Source organism: Manis pentadactyla, chromosome 4, assembly GCF_030020395.1.
Source record: "Manis pentadactyla isolate mManPen7 chromosome 4, mManPen7.hap1, whole genome shotgun sequence".
NCBI classification, from domain to species: Eukaryota; Metazoa; Chordata; class Mammalia; order Pholidota; family Manidae; genus Manis; species Manis pentadactyla.
Genome location: NC_080022.1, coordinates 147769745 through 147796432, shown reverse-complemented (window position 1 = coordinate 147796432; position 26688 = coordinate 147769745). Strand labels below are relative to the sequence as shown.

General features: G+C 50.5%; 2 protein-coding genes across 3 annotated transcripts; one reads left to right on the top strand and one right to left on the bottom strand.

Annotated features, from left to right (window-relative positions):
- Nucleotides 1-1057: 1057 nt before the first annotated feature.
- SARM1 (sterile alpha and TIR motif containing 1) lies at nucleotides 1058-21657 on the bottom strand. 2 transcript variants are annotated; one of them, XM_036899710.2, is made up of 9 exons: nucleotides 20357-21657; nucleotides 12055-12673; nucleotides 9969-10181; nucleotides 9609-9700; nucleotides 9275-9510; nucleotides 7295-7397; nucleotides 7033-7222; nucleotides 1355-1476; nucleotides 1058-1268 (listed from the first exon to the last, which is right to left on the bottom strand). In XM_036899710.2, exons 1-9 carry the CDS (start codon nucleotides 20824-20826, stop codon nucleotides 1139-1141), a joined length of 2175 nt encoding a protein of 724 aa, XP_036755605.1. In that variant the 5' UTR covers nucleotides 20827-21657; the 3' UTR covers nucleotides 1058-1138. The 2 variants fall into 2 exon arrangements, with proteins under 2 accessions (XP_036755605.1, XP_036755615.1); XM_036899720.2 differs by having other exon boundaries at nucleotides 10023-10181.
- A 994-nt stretch (nucleotides 21658-22651) lies between these two features.
- VTN (vitronectin) lies at nucleotides 22652-25528 on the top strand. Its single transcript, XM_036899727.2, has 8 exons — nucleotides 22652-22817; nucleotides 22899-23018; nucleotides 23095-23406; nucleotides 23484-23623; nucleotides 23867-24023; nucleotides 24183-24335; nucleotides 24771-25106; nucleotides 25339-25528. The coding sequence occupies exons 1-8, from the start codon at nucleotides 22754-22756 to the stop codon at nucleotides 25449-25451; spliced, it is 1395 nt and encodes a 464-aa protein (XP_036755622.2). The 5' UTR covers nucleotides 22652-22753; the 3' UTR covers nucleotides 25452-25528.
- Nucleotides 25529-26688: the final 1160 nt, after the last annotated feature.

The window sequence follows — 26688 nt, the reverse complement described above, 5'->3', positions numbered from 1 at the left end:
AGGTAGGGTTGGTCTGACGATCACAGAGACCATGGAGTGGCATGTCGGGGAAATGGCAGATTTGAGAGGGGTTTGTTTCAGTGTTGTTACTTAAAGTGTCATTTCTTGACCAAAGTGTAGGCTTATCTAGAGAGCTGCGAGAAATGGAGAAACTTAGGCCCCGCCCACCCCAGGTCTCCTGAATGAAATTTTAGCAAAATTCCCAGGTGACTGGACTGCACTTGGCTCTTCTCCAGGAAGGCCTCTTCCCACAGAGCTGCAGGTTCAGCCCAGGCTATTGCTACCGCCACAGGGGGCTGCTTCGCCCCAACTTCCCCTGAGCACGTGAGTGAGAAGCGTTGGGTGGGCTGGGAAGCCAGCTGTGGTGGGCCAGGCAGGAACCTGAAGCACAGCACCAAGGCACTGGTAGGGTGGCTAGCTGCCCTTTGAGATGTGGCCTCCCCTGCCCAGACCGAGGACCAGCTAGGGGCTCACATGCACCAGTGAGTGTAGCAAAGCCGGCCATGGCTGCAGACCAGCCAGAGTGAGGGCTGGCTCAGCCCACCCCCGAACCTGGATGAGCAAAGGAGGCTGTGCCTCAGCAAGGCTGGGAGAGGACTTGGGGCCAAGCCAGGCAGCTAAGGGCACTGAGTGGTGGCAGGGGCAAGGTCACAGGGTAGTGGGAAATGGGGAGCCCAGGGGGCAGGCACGGTCTAGCTGGAGAGCCATCACTGGATTCTCATTCCCCAGTGGCTCCTGGGCCCAGGACCTTGCTTCGCTGAGAGGGCTGGGCATTGTCCTAATTCATCAGAGGCTGCCTGCCTACCCCTACTCAAGCTGGCTGCTGTCAGGGCAGGAGGCAGACTAGTGTGCAGCCAACCGTCCATCTCTGTGACCCTACCACACCTGAACAGAGACTCTGGTGGCAGACCTGGGGGAGTTCTCTTAACTATTAACCACTCACAGTGCCTGGCATCCCTTCCTTTTCCAGATACTGAGGACGCTGGGTTTGAGGTGGGCCAGAGGGCAGGGGACAGGAGAGCCATTTCCTGAGAAGGGCCCATGCTGTCTCAGCCCAGGGAGGCCAGTTTGAGGAGCTGCTCCTTCAGAAGGGACAATGGAACAGGGGTCACAGCTGGGCTTGGGAATTAGGGACCGGTTAAGTCGGCCCCATGGGGGCAGCACCCTCCAAACTGGTGTCGGAGCCTGCAGATGAGTCCCGGGAGGAGCGGCCTTGCAGGAAGCGGATGATCTTCTCGATGGTGGCCTCCTGGTACTCGTGGGACCACCTGTGGGCACAGAGGCTGGTGGGTCAGGGGCTGGGCAGAGGGAGCTGCTGGCTGGGGGGCCCGAGTACCTGTCCCCAGCTCCTCACTTGATGCCATTGAAGGTGAGCACAGCCTGCATGTCCTCAGGCAGAGCCTGGGGCTCTGGCCACTCGAAGCCATCAATGACAGGCACAATGTTCTTGCCACAGCTCAAAGCAGTCACAATTTCCTGGAGAAAGAGAGGGGAGGGGGAAGAGACCTGGGTCCCCAAGTCAGGGATTCTGGGGCCAGGCAGATGCCTGGAGGGCCAATAACCTAAGGCCGAGCCCAGGATGGGGTGCTGGTCCTGAAATCTATCTTGATTTCTCTCTCACCCCTTGTGGTATAATTAAAAATAAATTTCTGCTCTTTGTCCCAGCTTTGGACACAGAGCTCCTAAAACCCTTGGAATCTCCAGATGTCTAGGATGGGAGGGTAGGGATGTTTTGGGACAGGGGCTGGTCTCCAGAAAGACCAAGCTATGATTACAGGGTTGAAACTTTTACACAGACACACCCTTCAAAACACAGAGGCCACTAGGGAGGGGAGAGAGGCCAGAGACTGAGTTCAGTCACCAATGGCCAATGACAATCATGCATACTTACAAGAAAGAGCACGGAAATGGGACAAGGATCATTGCCATTGTAAAATCTACTTAGCCTGCAAAAAAGGCCCATTTTATTCTTAAACTTAATCAATATGCTGTTCTTCTTCTTCCAGCCCTTTAATCAATTAAATAACTTTGTAACCAGGACAAGAGACAGATCCCCAAGTGTAAATGAACCTATGTGGATAAGGAATGCTGTGATCTGGATCAACACAGTCACTTATATAACCCTGTTCTTAAAACTAAACTTCAAAGGAATTATGAATCACCTGTATACATCATGCCTTACGCCGACACCTACCCAAAAGGCCCTATAAAACCCCAAACTCTAAACCCTTAAATGTGCCTACTCTCGAGGTCACCCACCCTCCTGTCTGAGTGTGTACTGTCTGACATCAAACAAACTTTATTGCTGCAAAAGCAGATTGCACTTGTCTCTGTACTCTTTTCTGTGATAAAGACGAACTTGCTGACTTCTACCTCCGGTGGTAAATGTCTGTCATGTTGCTATTTCATTCAGCTTTCTAGTCTTAACACAGTCCTTTTCTCTCTCCCTGTTTTATTTCGGACCAGTAGGGAAGTGGAAGTTCTCAGAACATAATCTCACTCCACGGCTCCCCCAAATCCTGGGGTTGTAGGGGCTTAGTTCCCACGCTGTGCAGATTCAAGCAGACGCTGGACACTAGGTGACCCTGACTCCAGGAGTTGGCAAGGGATTTACCTCATGTCGAGCAGGAGTTCCCTTTCCTCCCTCTGTTCTTCCTTGCGCTCTACTGTCTGCACACCTGCTGACATTCGCTTCTATCTTGCTTTAATGAATTCCTTCCCTACCTACACTCGTCTGACCTGTTCATGAATTCTTTCTCAGAGTCAAGAATCCTCCCCTGTCTGGGCTGAGGTTTCACCTAGCGCACAGAGAGACCTCCCCTGGCAACACCTGCATAATGAGACCTCCATAAAAGCCACTAAGGATGGGGTGGGTTGGTGAACACATCTAGGTATGGAAGCTCTGTGCTTCTCCTGCCCGTGCACCCACCGCCCATACCTTGCCTTATGCACCTCTTACATCTGGATGTTCCTGAGTTGTATCCTTTATAATAAACCAGTAATAAGTAAGATGCTTTCCTGAGTTCTGCATGTCATTCTAGCAAATTATTGACCCTGAGGGGTTGGTCACAGGAACCCCTGAATTTGTAATCAAGTCAGATAAAAGTGCAGGTAGCTTAGGAACCTGGGACTTCTGACTGGCATCTGAAATGAAGGCAGACTTAATGGGGCTGTACCCTTCAACCTGCGGAGTCTGACACTGGCTCTGGGTAGTTAGTACCAGAATCAAACTGAATTGTGGGACACCCAGTTGGTGATGGTAAGTTGGAGAACTGGTAGTTGATGTGGGAAAAACCTCACACAATTTGGTGTTAGAAGAAAAACATCACACCTACTGCAGCAAAATTGATCCATCATGAGACCTGCCAATTATCCTCCTTACTTATTTCTCAAATCCACTTACTTTTCTCTGCCTCCATCCCACCACTGCCCTGCTCCAACCTCACTTATCTTTATCCCCCATCAGGTCTCTCCTCATCTACTCTTGCCCCCTCTAATTTGTTCTCTATGTTGACCCTTCACCTAGCTACTCTTTGCAAAATGCAAATCTGATCCTGTCACCTGCTACTTAAAACTCTCCAAGACTTTAAATGGATCCTAGAATAAAGTTCAAACTCCTTAATGTGATCTGAAGGCCCTGTGTGGTTGGCTATGGCTCGTTTCTCAGACTCTACCCCTGCACTGTCTTCCAGCCATACAGACCTTGCAGCCCCTTAGATGTGCCATCTCCCTAGTAGCACAGGGCCTTTGCACATTCTGTTTCCTCTGTCTAAAATGCTCTTCCTTGTCCCTTCACCTAGCTAATGCCTACTCATTTTTGTGATCTGAGCTCAATCAACAGTTTCTCCGTACCTCACTTCCCTCACCAGGTCAGATTCCCCTGTCATAGGCTTTCATAGGCTCTGCAGCACATGCTACAGTTTCAAATTTAATTAATGGGTAATTTATTAAACATCTCTGTTCTGCATCAGGGATAAGGGCAGAGACTACACTGAGGTTTTTTTCTCCCTCACCTTTTATTTCAGCATCTTTCAAAAAGCCCTGCCCACAGTCAGCCCTTGCTAAATACTTAGTGCATGGCTGGATGGCAGAATGGCTGGATGAGTGAAACAAGATAGCATAGCACTCTGGAGTCATCAGATCTGGGTTCACTTTGAGTCTCTGACATAGGCTTTGTGACCTGAGGCAAAAAGAATAGATCTCAAAGCCTCTGTTTTCTCACATATAGAATAGTGTTACTGGCAGACAATTTGGTAGGACTGTTGGGAGGAATAACTGCATTATCCCATGGCAAGTGGTCAGAACAGCACCTAGCATGTAATGCATGCTTAATAAGTAATAGGTGTTATTATTTCCTCCTCTGTAAAGTGGGGAATAATAAACCTGCCTCACAAGGTTGTCCTGAGGATACTACTTACTATTAGTGGGTGCTCTGGTAAATGCTTATTGAATTTTTTTTTTTTCATTTCAAGGGGGAGCCACAGGGATTGGACTGTTCAGTGCTGTTCACTTGTGGTTTTCCATATTGATTACTCACTAAATGTGGCTTTGGGGAAAGGAGGTTTGAAACCAGAAGCAATTAAGCACTAAAAACAGCCAAGGAGGGATGAGGCAGCCTTTGGGACTAGTCCAAGGTAAAGGCTCCCACCATTCTGCCTGCCTCTTCCCTCCTTGCAGTCTGCTGGGACAATGATGGGTGCCAAACACCCTAATGGAGCAGATCCTTCCTGGGGAGAGAACCTGCATGACTTTGACCTTGACTGGCTTCTGGGTAACCTCTCCATTTTATGAATGAGAAGAAGGAAGCCCAGAAAGGAGAGGGACCTGCTCCCAATTTACACACATGTCCATCCCAGGAGGGGCCAGGCCTCTGACTCAAGCCTTCAGATTCCAAGTCCTGGGCTCTTTCAACTAAGCCCTCTGCCTCTCTGCTGAGAATTTGGATGAATTATGATCCTGCAGAAATGCATTCAGGAACCTTTAGACATGTGTTTCAGATTCATTTGCTTCATCAATAATTACTTAGCACCAAAGACAGCACATCCATTTCAGAATCTGGCCTGGAGAGGAGTAATGGCTTGTTCAATATCACCTAGCTGGTTTAGAATGAAAACTTAACTAGAGTTAAGTTGTCTGACCTGGTAAACCTAGTGGAAATGTTCACTTTCCCTAGTTATCTCAGCTTCCAGAATCACTCATCTGTTTAGTCATTCATTCAATTATTCTATAAACTCTTCAGAGCCTACTTTGTACCTTGCATGATTTTAGACATCAGAGATAAAGTAAACAAGGCCAGGTCTGCGCTCTCATGGAATTCACAGATACTCCTCTCTTTCTCTCAGAAGGACACCTGCCACCTGCTCTAGGCCATCAGTCATAATCCTCCAGGGTGTTTCTTTGGCCTAGCACCTCCTCCCCAAATCAAGCCCAGGACTCAGCCATGAACACACCCTCTTCTCCACAGTCAATCTAGACTGTTCTATAGTGTCAGAATTTCTCCCTAAAGCCCACTGTTCTGGCATCATTGCCCTCATGGGGTTCCTTTTCCCAGTGTTTTAAGCATAGGTCTTCTCCCAGCCTTTAGGCACAATCTGGTTCCATAGTTTTTATAGTCAGTGGTATGCTGATAAATACTTAACAACCAGCTCGCCAGGGGGCAAAAAAAAACCCACTAGGTTTGCAGCCAAATGAACAAATAAAACCCTGATTTGAAGGATCTACCAATTTCTGTAGTGTAAATACTCTCACCATGGTTGATTTCAAGCTAGCAATATGATGTCACTGAATGTCGAGTAGGGAAGAGATACAGTTATCTCTGGTGTCAGCTGACTCCAGCCCTATCCCACTACTTCTCCCCATACCACTCAGATCTGTGCCATGGAACACAGTCAGGTCCCGGGAAAGATCAGGGGCTGTGGGTCAGATGGATGGAGTTCAAAGCCCAGCTTTTCTGATTTCTACACCAGTGTGGCCATGGGAAAAAAGTACTCTACTTCTCCGAGCCTCAGTTTCTTCATCTATAAGATGGAGAAAGCAATACCAGTGATTCGTGTAGGTGTTTGGCACCCTTCTTAGCCCTATTTTTGTTCTTTGCTCTTGCTGTTTCCCCTGCCTGGGATGCCTTCCCTTCCACTTACCTAACTTCTTAAGACACTTCTCAAATTCTGCTTCCTCCATGAAGCCTTTCCAGATTATTCTAGACCTCAGTGTTTTCTCTCTTCTCCGTACTTCTATGGCAACTAAGAGGCTCACCTAGCTCAGCATTGACACCAATTTATATACGATCTAGTTATTCTGGGCATATTCTTGTCTCCTTAGCTGCTTAAGGATAAGGGCCCATGTCAGATGACTATTGCATTCCTCAGCCCTAGCCCCAATTCCTACTCACAGATTAGTGTTTAATAACTTGCACATGTGATACGGATCCATCCATCTATCCATCTATCCATTCTGCAAATATTCAAAGAGTTTCTACTGTGTGTCATGCATTGAAGATACAATGGTGAAATAAACAGTGGTAGTATGCATAATAAATACATAAGCTAGACATTCTGCTAAACACTTCAAAAATTTTAGCTCTTTTAATCTTTATAACAATATCCTAGGGAGTTTGGTACTATAATTATCCCACTTCACAGTAAAAGACATGAAGGTCATTGGGGTTACATAAGGCCAGGGCCAGGATTCAAACCCACAGCTCTCTGCTCTTAATGATTCTATTGTGCCTGTCACTATGCTCTCCTGCGCCCCCTTCCCTCACAGATCATTTTCCAAAGCATTTTCATTCTCTGACTCTCACAACAATCCTACCAGGTGAACAGGACAGGTAAGTTATCCCCATTTTGTAGATGATAAAACTGAGGCTCAGAGAGTCTAAATGATTTGCTAGAGTCCTAGTACAATTGGAACTGTGGCTCCTGACTGCCAGCTGGGCCATGGAGGCTGCTGGGGTGTGTAGATGAGAAGGAATGGGAGGAGGACCTTGTCCCCTGGCCTCAGGCCAATTCTGGAACCACAGAGGCCAGCCCCTACCTTGTGTACCCAGTCTTTGCAGTCGCGGTCCTGCATGCATTTGTCCAGTGCCCCAGCTGACAGCACCAGCACGAAGTTTCGGGCACCCATGACACTCTGGATGAGCTTGTCCTCAAACTTGCCTGCTTCCAGCTTCTCCACATCAATGAAGACACTGAAGCCATGCAGCTGCAGGTGTACCTTCAGGAGGCTGTGAAGAGGTCCTGTGTCACTGCCCTGGTCTTGCCCCAAGGCTGCAGGCTGCCTCCCCACCCCTCCTCACCTGGCCAGCTGGGAGCCTGAGTTCCGGCGGTAGCTGATGAAGACATCTGGGGTGTCCCCGCTAGCTTTGCAGCCAGTGCAGGGAAGTGGGGAGTGTAGCATTTCTGAGGAGAATGAGACATGGCTTGGTGAGGGTGGTCCCTCCTCCTCATTCACCATGAGGCTCGTCATTTCCCGCCCTCCCACAGTTCTCAGGCTAGCCCAGGCACAGTGGCTTGTTCTAAAAAGGGTCACTGAGGTAGAGGTATGGGGCCTACAGGAAGGAAGGCCACTAACTATTGGTGAGTCCCTCTCAGGAAGCAGGCATTGTGCTTGCAGGGACATTGATGCGCACCTCCAGCCCTGCCCTCTCCAGACCTGCACACCCAGCTGCCCCCAGGCTCTCCAAACCCAGCATATCCCAAATTCTCCTCTGGCCCCCTCTTTTCTAGTTCCCACCACAGCCAGAAACCTGGGAATTGGCCTCAAACCCCTGCTTCTCATTCATTCATTCAACAAATATTTATTAAGTGTGCCAGGCACTATCCTTAGTATATGGGATACATTAGTGAGCAAATCAGACAAATCCTGTCCTCGTGGAAGTGCAGAGCTCAGAGCTAGGCACTGTGTTCTGTGAACTCTTCCTGCTAAACATCCTAGAGTCCAGCTCCAGTGCCTTCCCTCTGTCTAGGCCCCCAACTCCAGCCTCTTCAGTGGTCTTCCCAAATCCATACTTACCCTGTATAAGCTGTTTGCACAGCTACCAGACTTTCTAAAATCTAAGTCTGAGTGTGTCATTGCCCCACTTTAAAAACAGGCATGGCTTCCAACTCACTGTTGAAGGGATTTGTAACCTATTTTCACAATAGCATTCTCCTGGTTTTAAAAAAATGAAATCTTGGGGTTTTACTGAGACCTGCAATGTAAAACGACAGAAGCTAATATGTATGCTTTGGTTGAAGCAAAAGAATGGGGCCAAAGCCCAGCCCCTTGTCCCTAGTAGAAGCTTAGTACATACTTGCTGAAAGAATGGATGAATGAAAATAATCCATTTTCTTACAACATTCAGACTTAATGCTCACTGACAGTATCTGTCTATTTATGAAGCAGAAAGACAGAGGTTCAAGTCCCAGTTCAGTTATTTAATGATTTATAACCATGGAAATTTAGATTCTTTATATCTTAGTTTCATCATCTTTAAAATTAACACCCTTGATGGTAATTATACAGAGGTATGACTTTTTTGAAACTCTTCAGACTGGACACTTCTAAATGAAATTATAACTTGTTTATTGTTTAAAATGTTTTTTAAAGTTGATTTTTTAAAAAATTAACTTCCATTGCATACAATGCATGTAGAGATTAATGAGGTAGTATCAGTTAAAAACAGTATAGGACCTGCCATATATATTTGCCAATAAGCATTAGCTAAATAGTAAATTAAAATAAGTGAGTAAATAAAGAGGGTTGCTAGAACCCTAGAATCCACTCAGCCCTCAAGACCTTCCTAAAGCACCTTCAGAAGCCATACTTTGTAAGCTGCTGGCTGATAGGATGAGTCCCTCTATCTTCCTACCCATACACCGAATGTGCCCCCTCCATGTTCTGTCTTACCTATTTCCACATGCTACTCCGTCTGCCTGGACTGCTCTGCCTGCTGAACCCACACACACGCCCTGTGCCCCGCCCACCCGCCCCAGGTGTCCTCTGGCTGTGGTCAGGTGTTTGCTAAAGGACAGGGTAGGCAGTGCTTCCTCTGGGCTCCCACTGGAGTCCTGGGCATGCCTCCCACTGTTTACATACCGCCCTTACTGCCACACTCTACCCACCTCTGATTGGGAACTTCCTGAGGGCCAAGGGCAACATATTCATCTTTGTCCAGTCTGGCACAGCATTTGTGCTCAAATCCACAGTGAGGCTCTGAGGCCTTACCAGGTGTCTCCCCTCGCCCCTCCAGGGCTGGGGCCAGGGCAGGGCTGGGGTCCCAGATGGGCAGGCTGACCTCTGGCAGCCGTGATGATGCGGGCGCGGTGCACACCCAGGTGGATGCCACAGTCCTCCAGGAGCTGCTGCTCGGACACGCGGTGCAGCAGGGAGCGGTCCAGGCCACAGCTGACCAGGCCATATGTGTACTGGCGGAAGCGCGGGTCCAGGCTGCCCAGCCAGTCAGCCAGGTTGCTGCGGTCGCACGTAGCGTAGTTGGCGAAGGTCTTGAGTTCCGTGAGCTCCCTAAAGAATCTGCACCCCAGGGAGGAAAGGTCGCTGAGGTCCTTACTCTGGACTGGCTAGTGGCAGAGGGGGCGTTTAGAGGGATGGGCGGGCAGGAGGCTCCGTACCTTTTTCGGGTGATGCCCGATTTCATGCCCAGATCGGTCTGGAGTTCCTCTTCCGTGAGACGCAGAAGCAGGTCGCCATCTACCTGCTGCTCCTGCAGAGGGGTCAGATTAAGGCAGGGCTCCCCTCCTTAGCCCACGGATCCCAAGCACAAGATGCAAGGGAGGGGAACTGGGGACGACGGTGGGGGAGGCGGATGGAACCCAGATCAGAGCCGATTGACCCCTAAAGTGGCTAAGCATGGGCTCTCCACCCCTCAAAAGGCCACATGGTAGCCTGTGTGCAGGGCGCCCCCTAGCGGCCGCGCGCCCACAGGGATGCTCGGGCTCCGACTCCGAGGAGGCGGCCCCGCGCGGCTCTACCCTAAAGCGGTCGCAGTATTGGGAGAACCCGATCTGTTGCAGCCACGTCTGGACCTCAGCCTCCTTCCAGCTGGCTACACAGGGCAGGATAGGCCGCGGCACCTCCTCGCCCAGCAGACGCAGCGCGCGCTTGGCCAGCGCCGACGTGGTGCCATTAGTGGAGTAGGAAACCAGGCGTTTCAGGCTCTGGATGGCGCCGATGTCGCTGAATACCTACGGAGGGTCGGGGGAAGGGCATCTTGGATCCAACAGCTCGCCAGCCTCTTCCAAACCTCTGCCCTAGCCCTGCCTTCACCCAATAATCCTGTAGGTTCCCCCTCCTGCAACTTGATCTCAACTCCTGACCAGGTAGGTTCTCCTCCTGTCTCCTCTGCAGCTGCCTTCTGCCCTGGGATCAAGTCTGAGCCCTCGGATCAAGTGTGGCACAGTGCAGCCCCTGCCTGCCACTCTAACTCATCTTCCCTTTCACAAACCCACACTTGTCTGACACCCACCCACAAAGGCTCTCCCACTTCTGAGCCTCAGCCCATGGTGTTCCCAAACCCTTACTCCTTCCAGCCTGCTCATGGGAATCCTACTCATCCACTGGAATCCAAATTGATTAGCACTTCCTCCATGTAGCCTGCTTTGATTTCCTCACCATTTGCCCATACCTCCAATTAGGCCTTGTACCACACTCTGAACACTGCTATTGCTAGTTGATAATGCAGTTTTCACTGGACAATAAACTGAGGTCATGTCTTAGTCATCCCTGGAGTCCCATACCTGGCACACTGCAGGGCCCGGAGTGTGGGCTCACTATGTCTTTACTGAACTACGCTCATTTGGTCTTGCTGGGAGGATTGTCAGAGGTGGGGTCATGGCTGCTGCCCAGACCCAATCCTTGGGGTTCTCACTCTCTACTTCCCTTCAAGTCCCTTCTCCAAAAGCAAAATATCCTGATTGTAAAGCCAGCCCTCCCATGACCCAACTCTGGGGCACAGAGAGCAGAATCAGAAGCTCCTAGAACACTGGACCTTGGAAGAAGCTTCAGAGACCCCCTAACACAACAATCTTCTTGATATGTGGGGACACACATGAGAAGTGACAATCACCTGTGAGACACAGTCCTCTGAGCAGCCCCAGATGACAGCAATGGTACAGACAGGGTGGTCCAATGGTGTGTATCACTCCCTGTGCACCAACCCGAAACCCCCAACCCTAAACCCCCAGAGGAATGCAAAGGAGAGAGAGTGACATTATAGGGATTATGCTGATTCTGTAACATTAAAAAAAACAAAACACAAACTTTTGATAATTTTACTATTACTAGTCCCACATCCAGGGTAAGAACTACTGCTGTGGTCGACTCCTTCCACTTTTCAGTGTGTAAAAAATGAGGCATATAGAGACTCAGGGGGGAAGCCAGGTACCCAAGTGCACATAGCAAGCGAAAGCAGAGGGCAGAGTCTTCAGATCACACCCCGACACATGACCTCTAGGGACTCAGCTGGGAGTTATCTGGCTGACACACTCATGTCCTGCCTCAGGCCTCTGTCTCTATACTCATCTTCCTTCTGGCCTCCAGACCCAAATGACAAAATGCCCCCCCTGGAGCTCCCCAGCGCATGCGCCTCAAACCCAGCCCTCATGACCTTCCCCTCCCCCACTCCAACCTGTCTCACCCAGTTCCCCTTATTTCAGTACCGGGTGCCATCAGCCACTGGATTGCCTAGGTCCAAAGCCAGGAGTCATCCACAGCTCTCCTCTCTCCTTCACTCAGCCATCCAAGTCCTAATTCTGTCTCTGCCTCGGCTGCCACGCTCTAGTCCCAACCTCCCCCTTTCTGCCCCCTTATCATGGCCTCCTATCTGGGCTACTTGCTTCCCACTTGTCGATTCATCTCCACTCAGCAGCCAGGGTGATCTTTGTAAAACACAAGTGTCCCTTGCTTAAAAACCTTGGTGTTGCCTTCAAGGCCAGAATAACTAGCTCCACATCCTTCTCCTTGCTTCGCCTACCTCTTGTGTTTATTTCAAGTCCCAGTTGAATGTCTCTTTCTCTGGGAAGCAAGCCCCGACACACCCTACTGCACACCCGCACCCACCTTGGTCTTGCCCTGCAGGCTCTTTATGGCAGCCTCGGCACAGAGATAGAAAGCCCCGATGCACTGAGCCTCTAGGCGCGACGAGTCCAGCAGCGGCACGAGGCGCTGCAGGTCGTCGGGTCCGCGACCCTGGCTTGTGTCGCTGGCATCTACTAGGCAGCGGGCGAAGCGGCCGGGATCCAGCGAGGCCACGAGTGGCTCCACGAGCGCCAGTGTGCCCGAGCGCTCCACCTCGCGCTCCACCTCCTTGTTGGTCGCCAGCACCGCCACGGCGAGGCACGCGTGCAGCCGCAGCAGCTCGTCGTCTTTGGAGAAGGCGAGCGGGAAGAGCCACTCGGCGGCGCGCTTCTCCACCATGCGCCGCTGCGCCGCCTGGCCCCCGTGCAGAGCGCAGTTGGCCAGCGCCAACGCACAGTGGCGGAGCAGTGCCGAGTCCGTGCGGCGGCACCAGTACAGCACCGCGTCCAGGCCGCCCGCCGTCACTAGCCGCTGGCACGTCTCCTCTGAGTGCTTGAACATGTGCTCCAAGATGCCTGCCACGCTGCGTGCCAGCTCCACAGGCTCGCGCTCCTTGGCCAAGTTCAGGATAACGCCCAGCCCAATGCGCGCCACGCGGTCCCTGCAGAGAGAAAGTGGGAGGGGGACGGTGGAGTGTCCGCGGCCTGGGGTGCTTGGTTTGTTCCCTTGGGACCACGGGATGGTCACCTAACCTCTTCGGGCCTCACTAGTGCCATACAGGACACGAGGGAGAGCATTATACTCTCTGCCTCCCCGCCTCCCCGCCTGTGCTCACTTCCCCTATTATAAAGGTGTGCCATCCTGACCTGACCCATTTCCTCCCTTGCTGCCCTCCCAAACACCGGGGTCCCTCTTCCCCCAGGAGAACCGGCACGTGGGGTGGTTAAGACTCCTAGGTCTGGAGCAGATCACCTGGGTCCTGGTTTCTTATTTGCCATTTTGTAACTGTGGGGCCTTGGGTTTCTTCCTTTGTCTTTAGACCTCAGTTTCCTCATCTCACAAATAGGCTAAAAAGAGTATGTATTCCATAGGATTACTGTGAGAACTAATGTAACAATCCATGTCAAGTGGTTGGCACAGTGCCTGTCACATAGGAAAGACTCAATATATGTTAACTTCTTATCATCATTTGAACTGACACTTGGAAGTACACCACTCTTAGCCTTGCCTTCAAACTTTTCTTCACTCCATGCAGAGTGATTAGGATGTATTTATGCATTCACTCAACAGACATTTCTTGAGGACCTACCATGTACCAGGCACTCTGCTAGGGGCTGAAGTGAAACAGTGACTAAGAGGGGCTGGAGCTTATACACAGCTGATATGGAGACAGACAATAAGCAAGGAAACAATGCGTGAACAAGACAGTGACATGACCATAATGATAGCAAAACCAAGGGATGTCATGGAGGATGCCTGATGGAGGGATATGTCTGAGGAGGTGACATCCGAGAGTTAAATGTCCAGAGACCCCTGCCTCTGAGTATCTGGAACAGAGCATAACAGTCAGAGAACAACAGGGACAAAAACCCTGAGGGCTGGTGAGCTTGGCACATTTGAGGAATGGAAAGAAGGCCAGAGGTCTCTGAGATGTCTAAAACCAACAAGGAACAATATAAGACCAACAAGGGATTCACATATGTAGAATAAACAAGTAATAAGATCAACAAGAAAAGGGCAGTAAATCTAATAGAAAATGGGCAAAGGACATAAATGGGCAATTTATAAAAGAGGAAATCCAAAATGTTAAGCAAATAAAGAGATGCTCTAATTTGTTAGTTATCAGAGAAGCTAAAAGTAAAATAGCTATTGCTTTACACCTATTAGGTAGGCAAAGGCTGCAGCTGTGTAGTATGGAAGGTTGGTGAGGTGTGGGGCCACAAATGCCTTGAAGCTCTGCGGGTGGAGGTGCAGCCTCAGGCAGCCAATTTGGAGAGCAGGCTGGGATGAATGGGTGAAATTAAGGAGCCACACACCCTATGAACCAGAAATTGGGGCTCTTGGTTTTATACCCCAAAGAGATGGTCACACAGATCCACAAGAGGATGTGGATAAGGCCACTGACTGCAGTGTTATTTGTAGTGAGGAAAGTTGGGCCCAGTTCAGTGTCAAGCCTGGGAGAGTGGAGAGGTAGCATGAGCAGGTGCCCACTCTGGGGGTCAAGGAGCAGTTACAAGGAACTGAGCAGATGTAACACAGCCACATGAGGGATCTTAAAAACAGAGCATTAAGTGGGGAAACATAAGTAATGGAATGTGCTATGTAACAGCACCATTTGTGTAAATTAAAAATGTATGCACAGAAAACAAGAATAAAGATTTTACCAGAATACAGATAGAAAGATACACATTAACCATATTGAAAGATACACATTAAACATATTAAACAAATTTAGTCAGAAATACAGTGCAGACAGTCAAGAGAAGGAGAAGCTGTATTCTAGGCATAGATGCAGGCCACGGCTTGGACGTGTCTGAGAGCTGGTACACTTGGGGACCTGCCCCACCTCAGCCATGCTGAAGTGAAGCCAAGCCACTTCAAGTGACTAAGGTGGACAACACCAGGGAGAGTGAAGAGACAGTCTTGGGGGCCTTTTGAGCCATCTCAAAGCATTTGTACTTTATTTTGGTGGCAAATGGGGACCCACTGAAAACCTTCAGGAGAGGGGTTGACCTTTGTGGGTTTTAGGAAAGTCACTCGGGCTGCTGTGAGAGGACGGATCCAAGGGAGAGAGCCTGGAAGTCGGCAGGGCAGGCAGAAGAGTTGCCGTGCTCCAGGAAGAGATGAAAGTTTCCTGTCTTCCTGACTTCCATAGTGACGTCCTCCACAGGTGATGTTAACCCTAAAGCCTTAGGGAGTCTTTGTCCAGTGAGCACCACAGTGACCACAGTACTTGCGACTTTGTATCCACTGCAGGGCCCAGCTGAACCCAGAATATGGCATAAGGCCAACACAGCTTTGCTGAGCTAATTTCTGAGCTTTCTGCAGTCCAAAGGAACAGATGGATCCTAATCATCCACTCGGGCAGCCAGCAACGACAGTTGTCCTTTTTACCAACGAGAAAGCCAGAACTCAGAGAGGTCATACAACATGCCCAAGGTTACACAGCTGGTGAGAGGCATAGATGGCATTTGAATTTACATCTGTCTGTCTCCAGAGCTCGAGATCCTTTGTGGTTACTTCGTGTTTCCAAACAACCTGGCTACATAAACTCTGCGTATATCAGAACCAGGATGTGCTTAAGCAATCATCTAATCCAACAACCTCATTTCTTGAGGATGAGTGAAGGGAAAGACTTATTCAGGAACATCAGTTCAGAAAGGGTACTTTATTCCATGTGTCTTGACAGAAGCTTTGCCTTTACCTAGCACTTGGCACCTTTACATAACCTGAACTGTGTGGTTGAAAACTATTCACTCATCTCTCAATTCTTCTGCTGTCTGAGAGGCTGTGGGTCTGGATTCAAAACCCAGCTCCAAAGTACGGGAAATTGTACATACCTACACATATACAAGCATATATACATAATATACACATATATGCAAATATTTCTATATGCATAGGCTTTTCCTGGAAAGACATACAAGAAATTTGTTTCACTGGTTTGCTTCCAAGGAGGAGGTCTGGGTGAAAAGAACTTTAAAGTGTGTCTCTTTTTTGTACCTTTGCATGTTTTGAATGAATTTATGTGCAGTGGTTTCTTGGTATTTTTTTCCCACAAAAAACCTGTCTTCTCCACTTATTCATAGTGTATTCTTGGGGAAACCATTTACCCTCTCTTAGTTAAACCATTTAACCTCATTATGGTCCCTTGATGGGGAAGGACTGTGAATTTAGAGGGCTAGCAGTCAGATGGGGCCCTCACTGGGTGTCCTGGGACCAAGCTCAGGGGCCCCACCCTGTTGGGCTTCTCCTGGTATTTGGGGGTGAGGGAAGATGTGACCTAGGCTCCTAGACAGTGGGTGTGACAGCAACCTGGAAGAGAGCTGCAGGAAAAGGAATGACAGAGGTAGTGTGTTCACTGATGGGAGAATCGTCTTTAAGAGGAGATTGGTTGGTGGAGGAAGGAAAACAATTCATAAACACAAATTCTCAGGGTGTTGCCTCCTTCTCTCCCTTCTAGCCTCCTCCCTGCAGCACAGAGAGGTGAGGAGATTCTGCCCTTTGGAAGGATTTCAAGCTCCACTCAAGGAGCCCTGGACTCTGTCCTAGGTCCTGAAGTGGTGATGCCTGCTCTAGGAAGTTTTTCCTTGGGACCAGGGACATTGGTTAGTGTGACTCCTCTCTCAGCAATTCTGAACCAGATGAGAATTGCTATTTTCAACCTTGAAAAATACCAGTGAAGTTTGCCTCTTGCAACCCTCCTCTTCCTAGGGTGTTGGCCTCCCCCATTCCCCAAGAGTTCTGGTTAAAGCCGCCACATCCCATATACCAGACCTGCAGGGCACACCCGCCAACCCAGGAACACCACATCCAGTGAGCATCCACTCTGTTTGCTAGCCCTCCAAATTTACAGCCCATCCTTATTAGGACACCAGATGTTGGATGGGAGATTAATGACTTTCTGAACAAGCAGAAACCTAACTTGGTCTCCCAACTTTAATTGCTTCATTCATGCATTTAAAAAAGTTGTGTCACCCTTAAATAGAATTCGTGCCTCATATCAAATTTACCGAGTATCATAATTCTTCCAAGTGGTAAAGATACCTCAAGACAAATGCTGGGCATAGAAGCCACAGGGCATAAATATGCAAAGAAGTAAAAATCTAACCTTTTCAAACAATAAGGCTTCCCTCTCACTTACCAACTTCACATTTCCCTGTATGGCCCCGGAAGATGACTGGTTAGCCAGAGACGGGTAAGATTCCTCAAGGGAGGAACAACCTAAGACAGGCACAGTCGCAGGGGGGCCATCAGGTGAGAAATTGGGGATCAACAGAGGTGAGGCTTAGAACCTCACCCCCCCTGTTCTGAGAGAAATCTTCTGCATACGTGGATGTTTTATTGCCCTGGTCTAGCTTGGATTAACACATAGTCTACAGGCACACACCTGATCATCTACATTTGCTCTCTTACAACACTAAACTATGTTTTCTACCTTTATCTTGTATCTACCTACCACTTCAGCATTTTATTAAAAATAATAATAATAAAGAGAGAAATGTGGTATCCACATATAAATCAAGTATAAAAACCAAATGAGTATTCATATTTGAACTGTTTATAGTTCATAATGCATGAGCAAAACCGAAAGTTTCTGTGATGACTGCCCTTGTACTGTTCACTATGTAACTTATTCATTATGTAAGAATTTGTTCTCCATGTAAGAACTTGTTTGTTATGCCTCAGAAGATTGGAGACTGACGAAAATTAGGCTTGGGGTGGATTAATGATTGTGCATTGAGCATTGACTCCCCTATACAGAATTTTATTGTCGTTAACAACCATTTGATCAATAAATATGAGAGATGCCCTCACAAAAAAAAAAAAAAAAAAAAAGGACAGACTTCCAATGGTAAAATAAATAAGTAACCGGGATGTAATGTATAGCATAAGGAATATAGTCAAGATATTGTAACAGCTTGGTAGGGTGATAGCTGGAACCTAGAATTATGTATATAAATGTTTTACCACTGTGTTGTACACTTGAAACTAATGTAATGTAATACTGTGCGTCAACTACCCTTCAATAAAAAATAATTATTTTTTTTTAAAAAAATAAATAAATAAAAAAGTTGTGTCATTTCCACCATCCACAGATTTTTTTTTAACTTTTAAAAAATGGCAGGGAAAGCACTCTTAATCCTTGCCATCACACTGTGAGAACTGCATGAGCTGAAGACAATTTGGTACTGGCACAAGAACAGACCCATAGACCAATGGAACAGACAGAGAGTCCTGATATAAACCCAACCATATATGGTCAATTAATATATGATAAAGGAGCCATGGACATACAATGAGGAAATGACAGCCTCTTCAACAGCTGGTGTTGGCAAAACTGGACAGCTACATGAAAGAGAATTAAACTGGATTATTGTTTAACTCCATACACAAAAGTAAACTCTAAATGGATTAAAGACTTGATTTTAAGTCATGAAACCATAAAACTCTTAGAAGACAACATAGGCAAACATCTCCTGAATATAAGCATGAGCAACTTCTTCCTGAACCCATCTCCTCGAGAAAGGGAAACAAAAGCAAAAATGAACTCATGGGACTACATCAAGCTAAAAAGTTTCTGTACGGCAAAGGGCACCATCAACAAAACAAAAAGGCATCCTACAGTATGGGAGAATATATTTGTAAATGACATATCCGACAAGGGGTTAGCAGTCAAAATATCTAAGGAACTTACACACCTCAACACCCAAAAAGCAAATGACCTGATTAACAAATGGGCAGAGGATATGAAGAGACAGTTCTCCAAAGAAGAAATTCAGATGGCTAACAGACACATGAGAAGATGCTCCACATCACTAATCATCAGGGAAATGCAAATTAAAACCACAATGAGATATCACCGCACACCAGTAAGGAAGGCCAGCATCGAAAAGACTAAGAACAACAAATGCTGGCAAGGATGCAGAGCAAGGGGAACCCTCCTACACTGCTGGTGGGAATGTAAGCTAGTTCAACCATTGTGGAAAGCAATATGGAGGTTCCTCAAAAAACTAAAAATAGAAATACCATTTGACCCCGGAATCCCACTCCTTGGAATTTACCCAAAGAATACGACTTCTCAGATTCAAAAAGACATATGCACCCCTATGTTTATCGCAGCACTTTTTACAATAGCCAAGATATGGACGCAACCTAAGTGGCCGTCTGTAGATGAATGGATAAAGAAGATGTGGTACATATATACAATGGAATACTATTCAGCCATAAGAAAGAAACAAATCCTACCATTTGCAACAACATGGATGGAGCTGGAGGACATTATGCTCAGTGAAATAAGCCAGGCAGAGAAAGACAAATGCCAAATTATTTCCCTCAGTGGAGTATAACAATGAAGCAAAACTGAAGGAACAAAATGGCAGCAGACTCACAGACTCCAAGAATGAACTAGTGGTTACCAAAGGGGAGGGGTGAGGGAGGGCGGGTGGGGAGGGGGTGAGAAGGGGACTGAGGGGTATTATGTTTAGTACACATGGTGTGGAGGATCACGGGGAGAACAGTGTTTCACAGAGAAGGGACATAGTGGATCTCTGGCAACTTGCTGCACTGATGGACAGTGACTGCATTGGGGTATGGGTAGGGACTTGATAATACGGGTAAATGTAGCAACCACATTGTTTTTTCATGTGAAACCTTCACAGGAGTGTATATCAATCATACCTTAATAAAAAAATTAAAAAAAAAAAGAAAGGAACTGCATGAGCTGAAAGTGACCCTTCCAAAACCCTTCTCAACATCAAGGATCAGAGAATTCGGCATGAGACTAGAGTGTGACAGTCTGGTCCGCTCTGGCATCAGAATGAAGAGAAAGTAAGTGCTCAGGGGTCCCAAGAGGCAGGCAACAGAGTGGCTGCCAGGCCTCATTTGGACCCCACCTACTGTATCTTGGTGTTATGTGGGGAAGGGGTAGAGAATACATACTCTGGCTGCTGCCTAGCCCCACACCTCAGTTTCTTCCTTCTTCCACCCATTCATCCCAGCAGAAAACCTGTTTCCCATTAGCAGCCACAGAATAAGATCATGTGTAGCCTCTTATGTGGACCACAATGAGGAAGGAGGAAGCAAAACGTGGATTGGGGATGGCATGGAGGGGAAAAGTTGCCCTTAGGCCAGCACTCATTTCAGCTTACAGAGAGGGGAAAGGCCCCCCAACCCCTGCCAGTTATGGGCATTGTGTTCTCTTCCTCTCTCAGTGGCAGAGAGAAGATAGCATGGGAGGGCTGCCAGGCCTACAGGGCGGAGGGCTGTGGGTTTAGTGGGGGCATTGACAATAGGATCCCATGTCCATCCTCAGAACAGGGGCCAATTCCCACCACTCCATTCTTCCCCTCCCGTCATGCCTCACCCCACACCCTGGGAGCGAACTCTGGCTGCACCATCAGTTCACTGTGTGAGGATGGGCACATCATTAAACTTTCCCAAGCCTTCTTTTCCTCATCTGTAAAATGGACACGCTGATCCCCAACAGGGGTATAGTGCAGGGAGTTGGTGAGGTGAGGCAGGAAAGGCACGGTGCGAGTCACACGACAGCCCTAAGCACTGGACCACCCTTGCGGCCCCCCAGCATCCCACGCTTTCCCCACCAGCCGCGCAGCACCCTCACCGGTTCTCAGCCACTAGGATCTGCTCCAGCAGGCGCGCGGCCTGCACGCGCGTCTCCAGCTCCGGCGCCTGCAGCAGCCGCAACAGCAGGTCGAGTCCGCCGTCCAGGCGGATAGCGTCGCATAGACCCTGGGCGACCTCGCGGCCTACGGCCGGCAGCAGCCAGGCCTCCTCCACTAGCTGGAAAACGTCGGCTAGGCCGGCGCCCACGGCCCGCGTGCCGCCAGCCTGCTTCAGCTCCGACAGTGCCTGCTGCAGCTCCGGTAGCGCACGCTCCAGGGCGCCCTGCACCTCGGTGTTCACCCCGGGCGACACCTCCCGGGGCCCGCGGCCACCCGCAGCCCACCACGGGCCGGCGCCTCCGCCTCCGTTAGGACCTGGCACCGCTAGCCGCTCGGCGCCCGGCCGTGGGCCAGACATGGCTAAGAAGCGGCACAGCTTGTAAGCGGAGAGGAGCAGCGTCAGGACCATGGGCGCCGGGCCGCGGGGAACATCCCCGGCCTGGAGGGGCGGGGCCGGGCGGGGTGATACGGACCTTGGGAAAACGGAGTCCGCGAGAGGGGCCCTAGGGAAGGAGATGGAGGAGGGAAGGATGGATAGAAGGGTACCAGGCAATGGCCCTAACCAGAAGTGTGGGGAAGGGTTGAGGGCAGGATCTGGGACGAAGCGGTTGGGGAAGGGGATGCAGGCCCAGATGTCGGAGGATGGGCGGGTGGAAGGAGCGGGCAGGTGAGGGATGGGCCCAGACGCCGGCTGGCCTAGGAGGCAGCAAGCAGAACAAAAGCGCTGTTCCAGCTCGGGCTCTGCTAGCTGAGATCCTCTGCAGCAGCCCCGCCCGTGAGAAGCCGCGGACCCGGGGCGGGGCTCCGCCCCTGCCGCCTACTCAGCCTTCCCCAGCCACGCCCACACCTCGGCCAGGCCTAGGCCTCTAGTCGCATCCCCCGCCCCCCCACGGCTGGATGCGCGGGAGGGGGTGGGGAGGAACTGCCTCGGTTTTCCCTGTGACGCTAGCATGTGAGGGTGTAAGTCCGGGGAGAGGAAATCCCGGGGCAAAATAAAGTTTAAAACACCGTTGAGTGTGCCCCCTCCCCGCTAGCGGTTAGCTCAATCATAGGAACAATTCTGTACAATTATTGAGGCCCTGTATGCCTGTTTCTCAACTAAGCCTTACAACATGCCTACCACAGAGAGACTGGTGTTCCCATTTAACAGCTGAGCCAACTGAGGCCCAAAGAGATTGCCCAAAGTCACACTCCCCTCTAACTACAGAACAGAAAAAGTCAGCTGGGAACTCTGAGGATCACTTCCCAAGGATGTGCCTGATCAAACAGATCATGGATAAATAAGCATTTATGGAAAATGAAGTTGGGGCTACTCCAGGCACTGGACATTTTGTCTTCTTTAGCTCACGTAATTTCACAACACCTGATAAGGCAAGTACTATCAGTCTCATTTTACCAAAAAGAAAATGAAGCTAGGTAAAGGTGGTCTGTGGTCCCTGACAGTGGGCCTAAAATCAGGCATTCTGTGCCACTGGGCATCTTCTGGGTAAAGGGATCCTACTTTTCATGACAGACTAAAGGTGTGGGGAGCTAGGCCAGTTGTTGCTGTGGGGAGATTGAGGGTGGGGACAGGGAGTATCTGCCCAGGAACAGTGAATTAGCAGAAGACTCAGGAATCAAATCCAGTCCAATAGGTTAATAGTCACCCAATTTACAATACTGTGAAGACCAGCTTGGGGAGACTAATGCACCAGGAGATGAATCCAGAAAGGAAACTGTGTTTTTGTGATTACAAAAAAAAAGATCCCCAGGAGCTTACCAGCATTCTCTCTACCCCACTTACCCTACCCTAAATACACAATGGAGGGTTAACCACCCAGCCAAGGATGTGCCTGATCAAACAGATCATGGATAAATAAGCATTTATGGAAAATGAAGTTGGGGCTACTCCAGGCACTGGACATTTTGTCTTCTTTAGCTCACGTAATTTCACAACACCTGATAAGGCAAGTACTATCAGTCTCATTTTACCAAAAAGAAAACGAAGCTAGGTAAAGCAGTTTCCCCAAGGCAACACGGCCTGTGGATGGCCGAGTGGGCTTGTTTTCTGCCCTCCAGACCCATGTACTATTCCATTTCTGAGATGACCCTGAGCTTGGCAAGGATCCTATTTGCAACTATGGCAGCCCCAGAGTTCCAAGAATGTGACCCTGCTCTGGGGTCAGGGCACTGGGGGCCAGGCCAGAGATTGGGCAAACAGAGCAGCAGAAAAGCAACTCCTCTTTCTGGTTCCCTCCCTCCCTGTCTTCACCTTTCCCTCCCTTCCTAAGGCATCAGAGCAGAGACCACAGAGTGCAGAGCCCAGATCTGCCAGGCTGGAGGCTCAGGGCCCTGCCATGGCCTGCGCAAGGCCTCTTCTGATGCTGGCCCTGCTGGCCTGGGTTGTTCTGGCTGACCAAGGTGCGGGAGTGCTGGTGGGCATTTGGGACAATGCAGGGTGGGGGAAGGCCTGGCCATGCTGACTGCTACTCCCTCCTGCAGAGTCGTGCAAGGAACGCTGCACTGAGGGCTTTAATGCTGACCGGAAGTGTCAGTGTGATGAGCTCTGCTCTTACTACCAGAGCTGCTGTGCCGACTACCTTGATGAGTGCAAGCCCCAAGGTGCGTTGAGAGTGGCTGAGGGGGCCTGGGGTCATCTCTGCAGCTGGAGACTCACTGCCACCCATTCTGCCTGCAGTGACACGCGGGGATGTATTCACTCTGCCAGAAGATGAGTATGGGGTCTATGACTACCACAGCGAGACCAAAGACAGCACCAGTGTCCACCCACAGTCGGAGAGCCCCACCCTGGTTCCTGACCTGCAGGACCCACCTGAAGTCATCTCCCAGCTGGCACCTGTTCTGAGTCTGGGCCCTGGGCAGGGAACCCTAAGGCCTGAGATCCCTGATCAAGGGGTCTCTGAGTTCCCAGGAGGCGAGGAGCTGTGCAGTGGGAAGCCCTTTGATGCCTTCACTGACCTCAAGAATGGTTCCCTCTTTGCCTTCAGAGGTGACTCCAGAGCAGATCTTGGGGGGGTGGTCTGCCCCAGGAGCACCCTGTCCCTCACACAGCCTCGTCCACTTCAGGGCAGTACTGCTATGAGCTGGATGAAAAGGCAGTGAGGCCTGGGTATCCCAAACTCATCCGAGATGTCTGGGGCATTGACGGTCCTATTGATGCTGCCTTCACCCGCATCAACTGTCAGGGGAAGACCTACCTTTTCAAGGTGCCAGGGGCTGTGGAGCAGGGTGGAGAGTATCTAGGTAGGGTTTGAAAGCTGTTGTGCCCAAGACCAGGGTGTGCAAAAAGGCTGGATCCTGACTTGTGGTCCCTGGCTGAGGCTAAGGACAGGGAAGCCAGAGCTCTAGGTGAGACGCCTGGAATTGGGGCATGCTGCCTTGGGTGGGGGACTCCACCTTGTGCGTGGCCAGCTGCTTCCTCACCCTTCTCCTCCTTCTCAAACCCTTAGGGTAGTCAGTACTGGCGCTTCGAGGATGGTGTCTTGGAAGCCAGTTACCCCCGCAACATCTCTGATGGTTTCAAGGGCATTCCAGACAACGTGGATGCAGCCCTGGCCCTCCCCGCTCACAGCTACAGTGGCCGCGAGCGGGCCTACTTCTTTAAGGGTACTCGGTGGGTGGGAGAACGAGCAGGCTGGGAGTAGTCTGTTTTCTTCTGCACTCTACTGGGACAGGCCTTCAATCATGCCCGCCCCTCCTGCCAGGAGCTCCTGATCTCAGCAGCCTCTGGGTTTTCCAACTCTGCTCATGCCCACCCCTCCCCAGGGAAGCAGTACTGGGAGTACGAGTTTCAGCAGCAGCCCAGTCAGGAGGAGTGTGAAGGCAGCTCCTTGTCGGCCGTGTTTGAACACTTTGCCCTGCTGCAGCGGGACAGCTGGGAGGACATCTTTGAGCTTCTCTTTTGGGGCAGATCCTCTGGTATGGAGGCAGGGCAAGCCTTACTTAACCCTCAAGAGGGCTGGGCTCTCCTGGGCAGGAGTAGGGCTGGGCTGGCTGGAGGGGGTTGGCTGCAAACCTACAGATCACAAACTTTGCTCAGGCCAGACTTTGCTTCTGTTGATCTTTGAGGGGAGACTTGCCTCCACCTGGACCCCACACCTTGGACTTTGTGTAGCACAACCAACGGCACAGCCAACACAGGGAGGAGCAGTGACTGAAGCAGCTGGGGAGGGATATAGTGGAAAGAGGCCAGGGGAGAGGATTGAACAGTCAGAAAGCAGGGGTGCTGGGCTCTACCACTAGCTTGCTGTGTCCTTGGCAAGGCACAGTCCATCCTTGAGCAGCTGATGAACTCTATAAAGGCCCTGCTGGGGGCAGGGTCCAGGTACTCCATCAATCCCTTCCCTGCCACAGGTGGTGCCAGAGAGCCCCAGTTCATCAGCCAGGACTGGCCTGGTGTGCCCGGGCAAGTGGACGCAGCCATGGCTGGCCACATCTACATCTCAGGCTCAGCTCTGCATTTGTCCTCGGCCAAGAAGCCTAAGTCAAAGCGTCGCAACCGTAAACGTTACCGCTCGCGCCGTGGTCGTGGCCGCAGCAAGAACGCCCGCCGGCAATCCCGTTCAGCCTTGCTGTCCTGGTTCTCCAGTGAGGAGGGAGGCCTGGGAACCTACTCTGACAACTATGAGTTGGACTGGCTTGTGCCAGCCACGTGTGAGCCCATCCAGAGCATCTACTTCTTCTCAGGAGGTGGGGGCCCTTGGAGCCCCTGCAGTTGGTCTAGCTGGGGTTCTCTCCTGCTGTCTCTGCTCCCCACAGGATGAACACAGCCCTGGAGTGGTGACTTCAGAAAGTCAGGGAGGGGGCCTTGGCTGCATTGTGGATGTTCACTCACCTTTCCAGGAGGGACCTAAGACTTTCTCAGGGCAGGAGTGGGAAGGGCCAGGCTGGGTCTCACACTCTCTCCCAACCTGTCTTCCAGATAAGTACTACCGAGTCAACCTTCGCACACGGCAAGTGGACACTGTGAGCCCTCCCTACCCACGTTCCATTGCCCAGTACTGGCTGGGCTGCCCAGCCCCTGGCGGCAAGTAGGAGCCCAGGCCCACACAGCTGGGCCCTCTGCTGCTCCCTGCTCCCATCTCAATAAAGATCCCTTGGCCCTGAGTTTAAGATCACTGTTCTGACTGGGGTGGACAGGCAGGAGGCAGGAACATGTCTGGGTAAAGGAGGGGAAGCTTGACTCTTAGGATGGCTTGGGGAAGAGGACAAAGGAGAGCCTCCTTGTGTCCAGCCCATGTTGGACTCCGGCCCTCTATGAACCAGAAAAACTGTTGGCTGAGAAACGCCTTACAAGTGCTAGGCTTCCTCTGGAACTAAGCAGCCCTCAACAACCCATCAGTGGCTAAGCAGGAGCTTGAACCCCTCTGAGGATGACAGGAGTTACCAAGCAGCCCCTCCCAGCCCTGGGCTTGCTTTGCCTCTGGAGTTACTAGGGTCCTGGAGGAGAGAAGGGGCAGAAGGGGTGGGGCTCAGGTTCAGCTTTTCTGCCCATCCTGAGCCTGAAATGTGGCTAGCCCAGACACCTGAGTCCCCAGGGAGCTGTTCACTGTGCTCCCCCAAACCCACTCCTGAGGATGAGACTTTGTTTGAGGTATCTGTCTTGGGTCTGGGGTGCAGGGCACTGAATGTATGAGAGATAGGGAAGGGCAGGAACTCAAAGGAAATTCAAATGTATCTACTTCTCTTAGAAAAGTGGCCTAGGAGACTTTCAAGAATGACTATTGCAAAAACAAACATTTTTCTTTAAAACCCTCAGATGTACCTTTGGAACTTACTCTGGTCCCAGGTTCCTCGACTCCAGGGTAGCCATCTGGTCTCTCAAGGGGCCAAGGGGAAAAGGTTAGGTGCAGGCAAAGCCCTAAAGCAGAGGGCAATCTGGTGGTGCCAGCTGCTCCCCAGCCCTGCTGAAGGCGGGTGGGAGTAGGGGGTAAGGGGGATGGCTCCAGCTCATCTGCTGTCCCTGTAACATCCTCATCCTGTCCAGCGTCACCAGCCTAGTCCGGAGTTGTGGGATAGGACCCACCCACTCTCCCCTGAGGCAGCCAGCACCAGGCACTGTGGTCTCCAGAAGGGGCAGCTCAATCACCCACTGGGAGCACCAGATCTCTTTGGCTTCCTGGAAAGAGCCCTGGGAGGAATTTCATGAAGTACAGGACGTTAGACAGACTGCCAAAGTCTGCGGTTCAAGGAAGGGGTCTGGGACCAGTTTCCTTTGTGAAGCCCTGGAGGCACAGGGGTGACAGATTTTTGCCCAACCCATACCCCCACA

Bases quoted from the DNA above. Each gene is read 5' to 3' on its own strand.
- VTN (XM_036899727.2), top strand. From the start codon at position 22,754: ATGGCCTGCGCAAGGCCTCTTCTGATGCTGGCCCTGCTGGCCTGGGTT. The intron at 22,818-22,898 runs GTGCGGGAGTGC...TCCCTCCTGCAG, and splicing joins GGTTGTTCTGGCTGACCAAG to AGTCGTGCAAGGAACGCTGC. The intron at 24,024-24,182 runs GTACTCGGTGGG...ACCCCTCCCCAG, and splicing joins GCGGGCCTACTTCTTTAAGG to GGAAGCAGTACTGGGAGTAC.
- SARM1 (XM_036899710.2), bottom strand. From the start codon at position 20,826: ATGGTCCTGACGCTGCTCCTCTCCGCTTACAAGCTGTGCCGCTTCTTA. The intron at 12,674-20,356 runs GTGAGGGTGCTG...TTCTCTCTGCAG, and splicing joins ATCCTAGTGGCTGAGAACCG to GGACCGCGTGGCGCGCATTG. The intron at 9,511-9,608 runs GTACGGAGCCTC...CCTGGGGTGCAG, and splicing joins TCGGGCATCACCCGAAAAAG to ATTCTTTAGGGAGCTCACGG.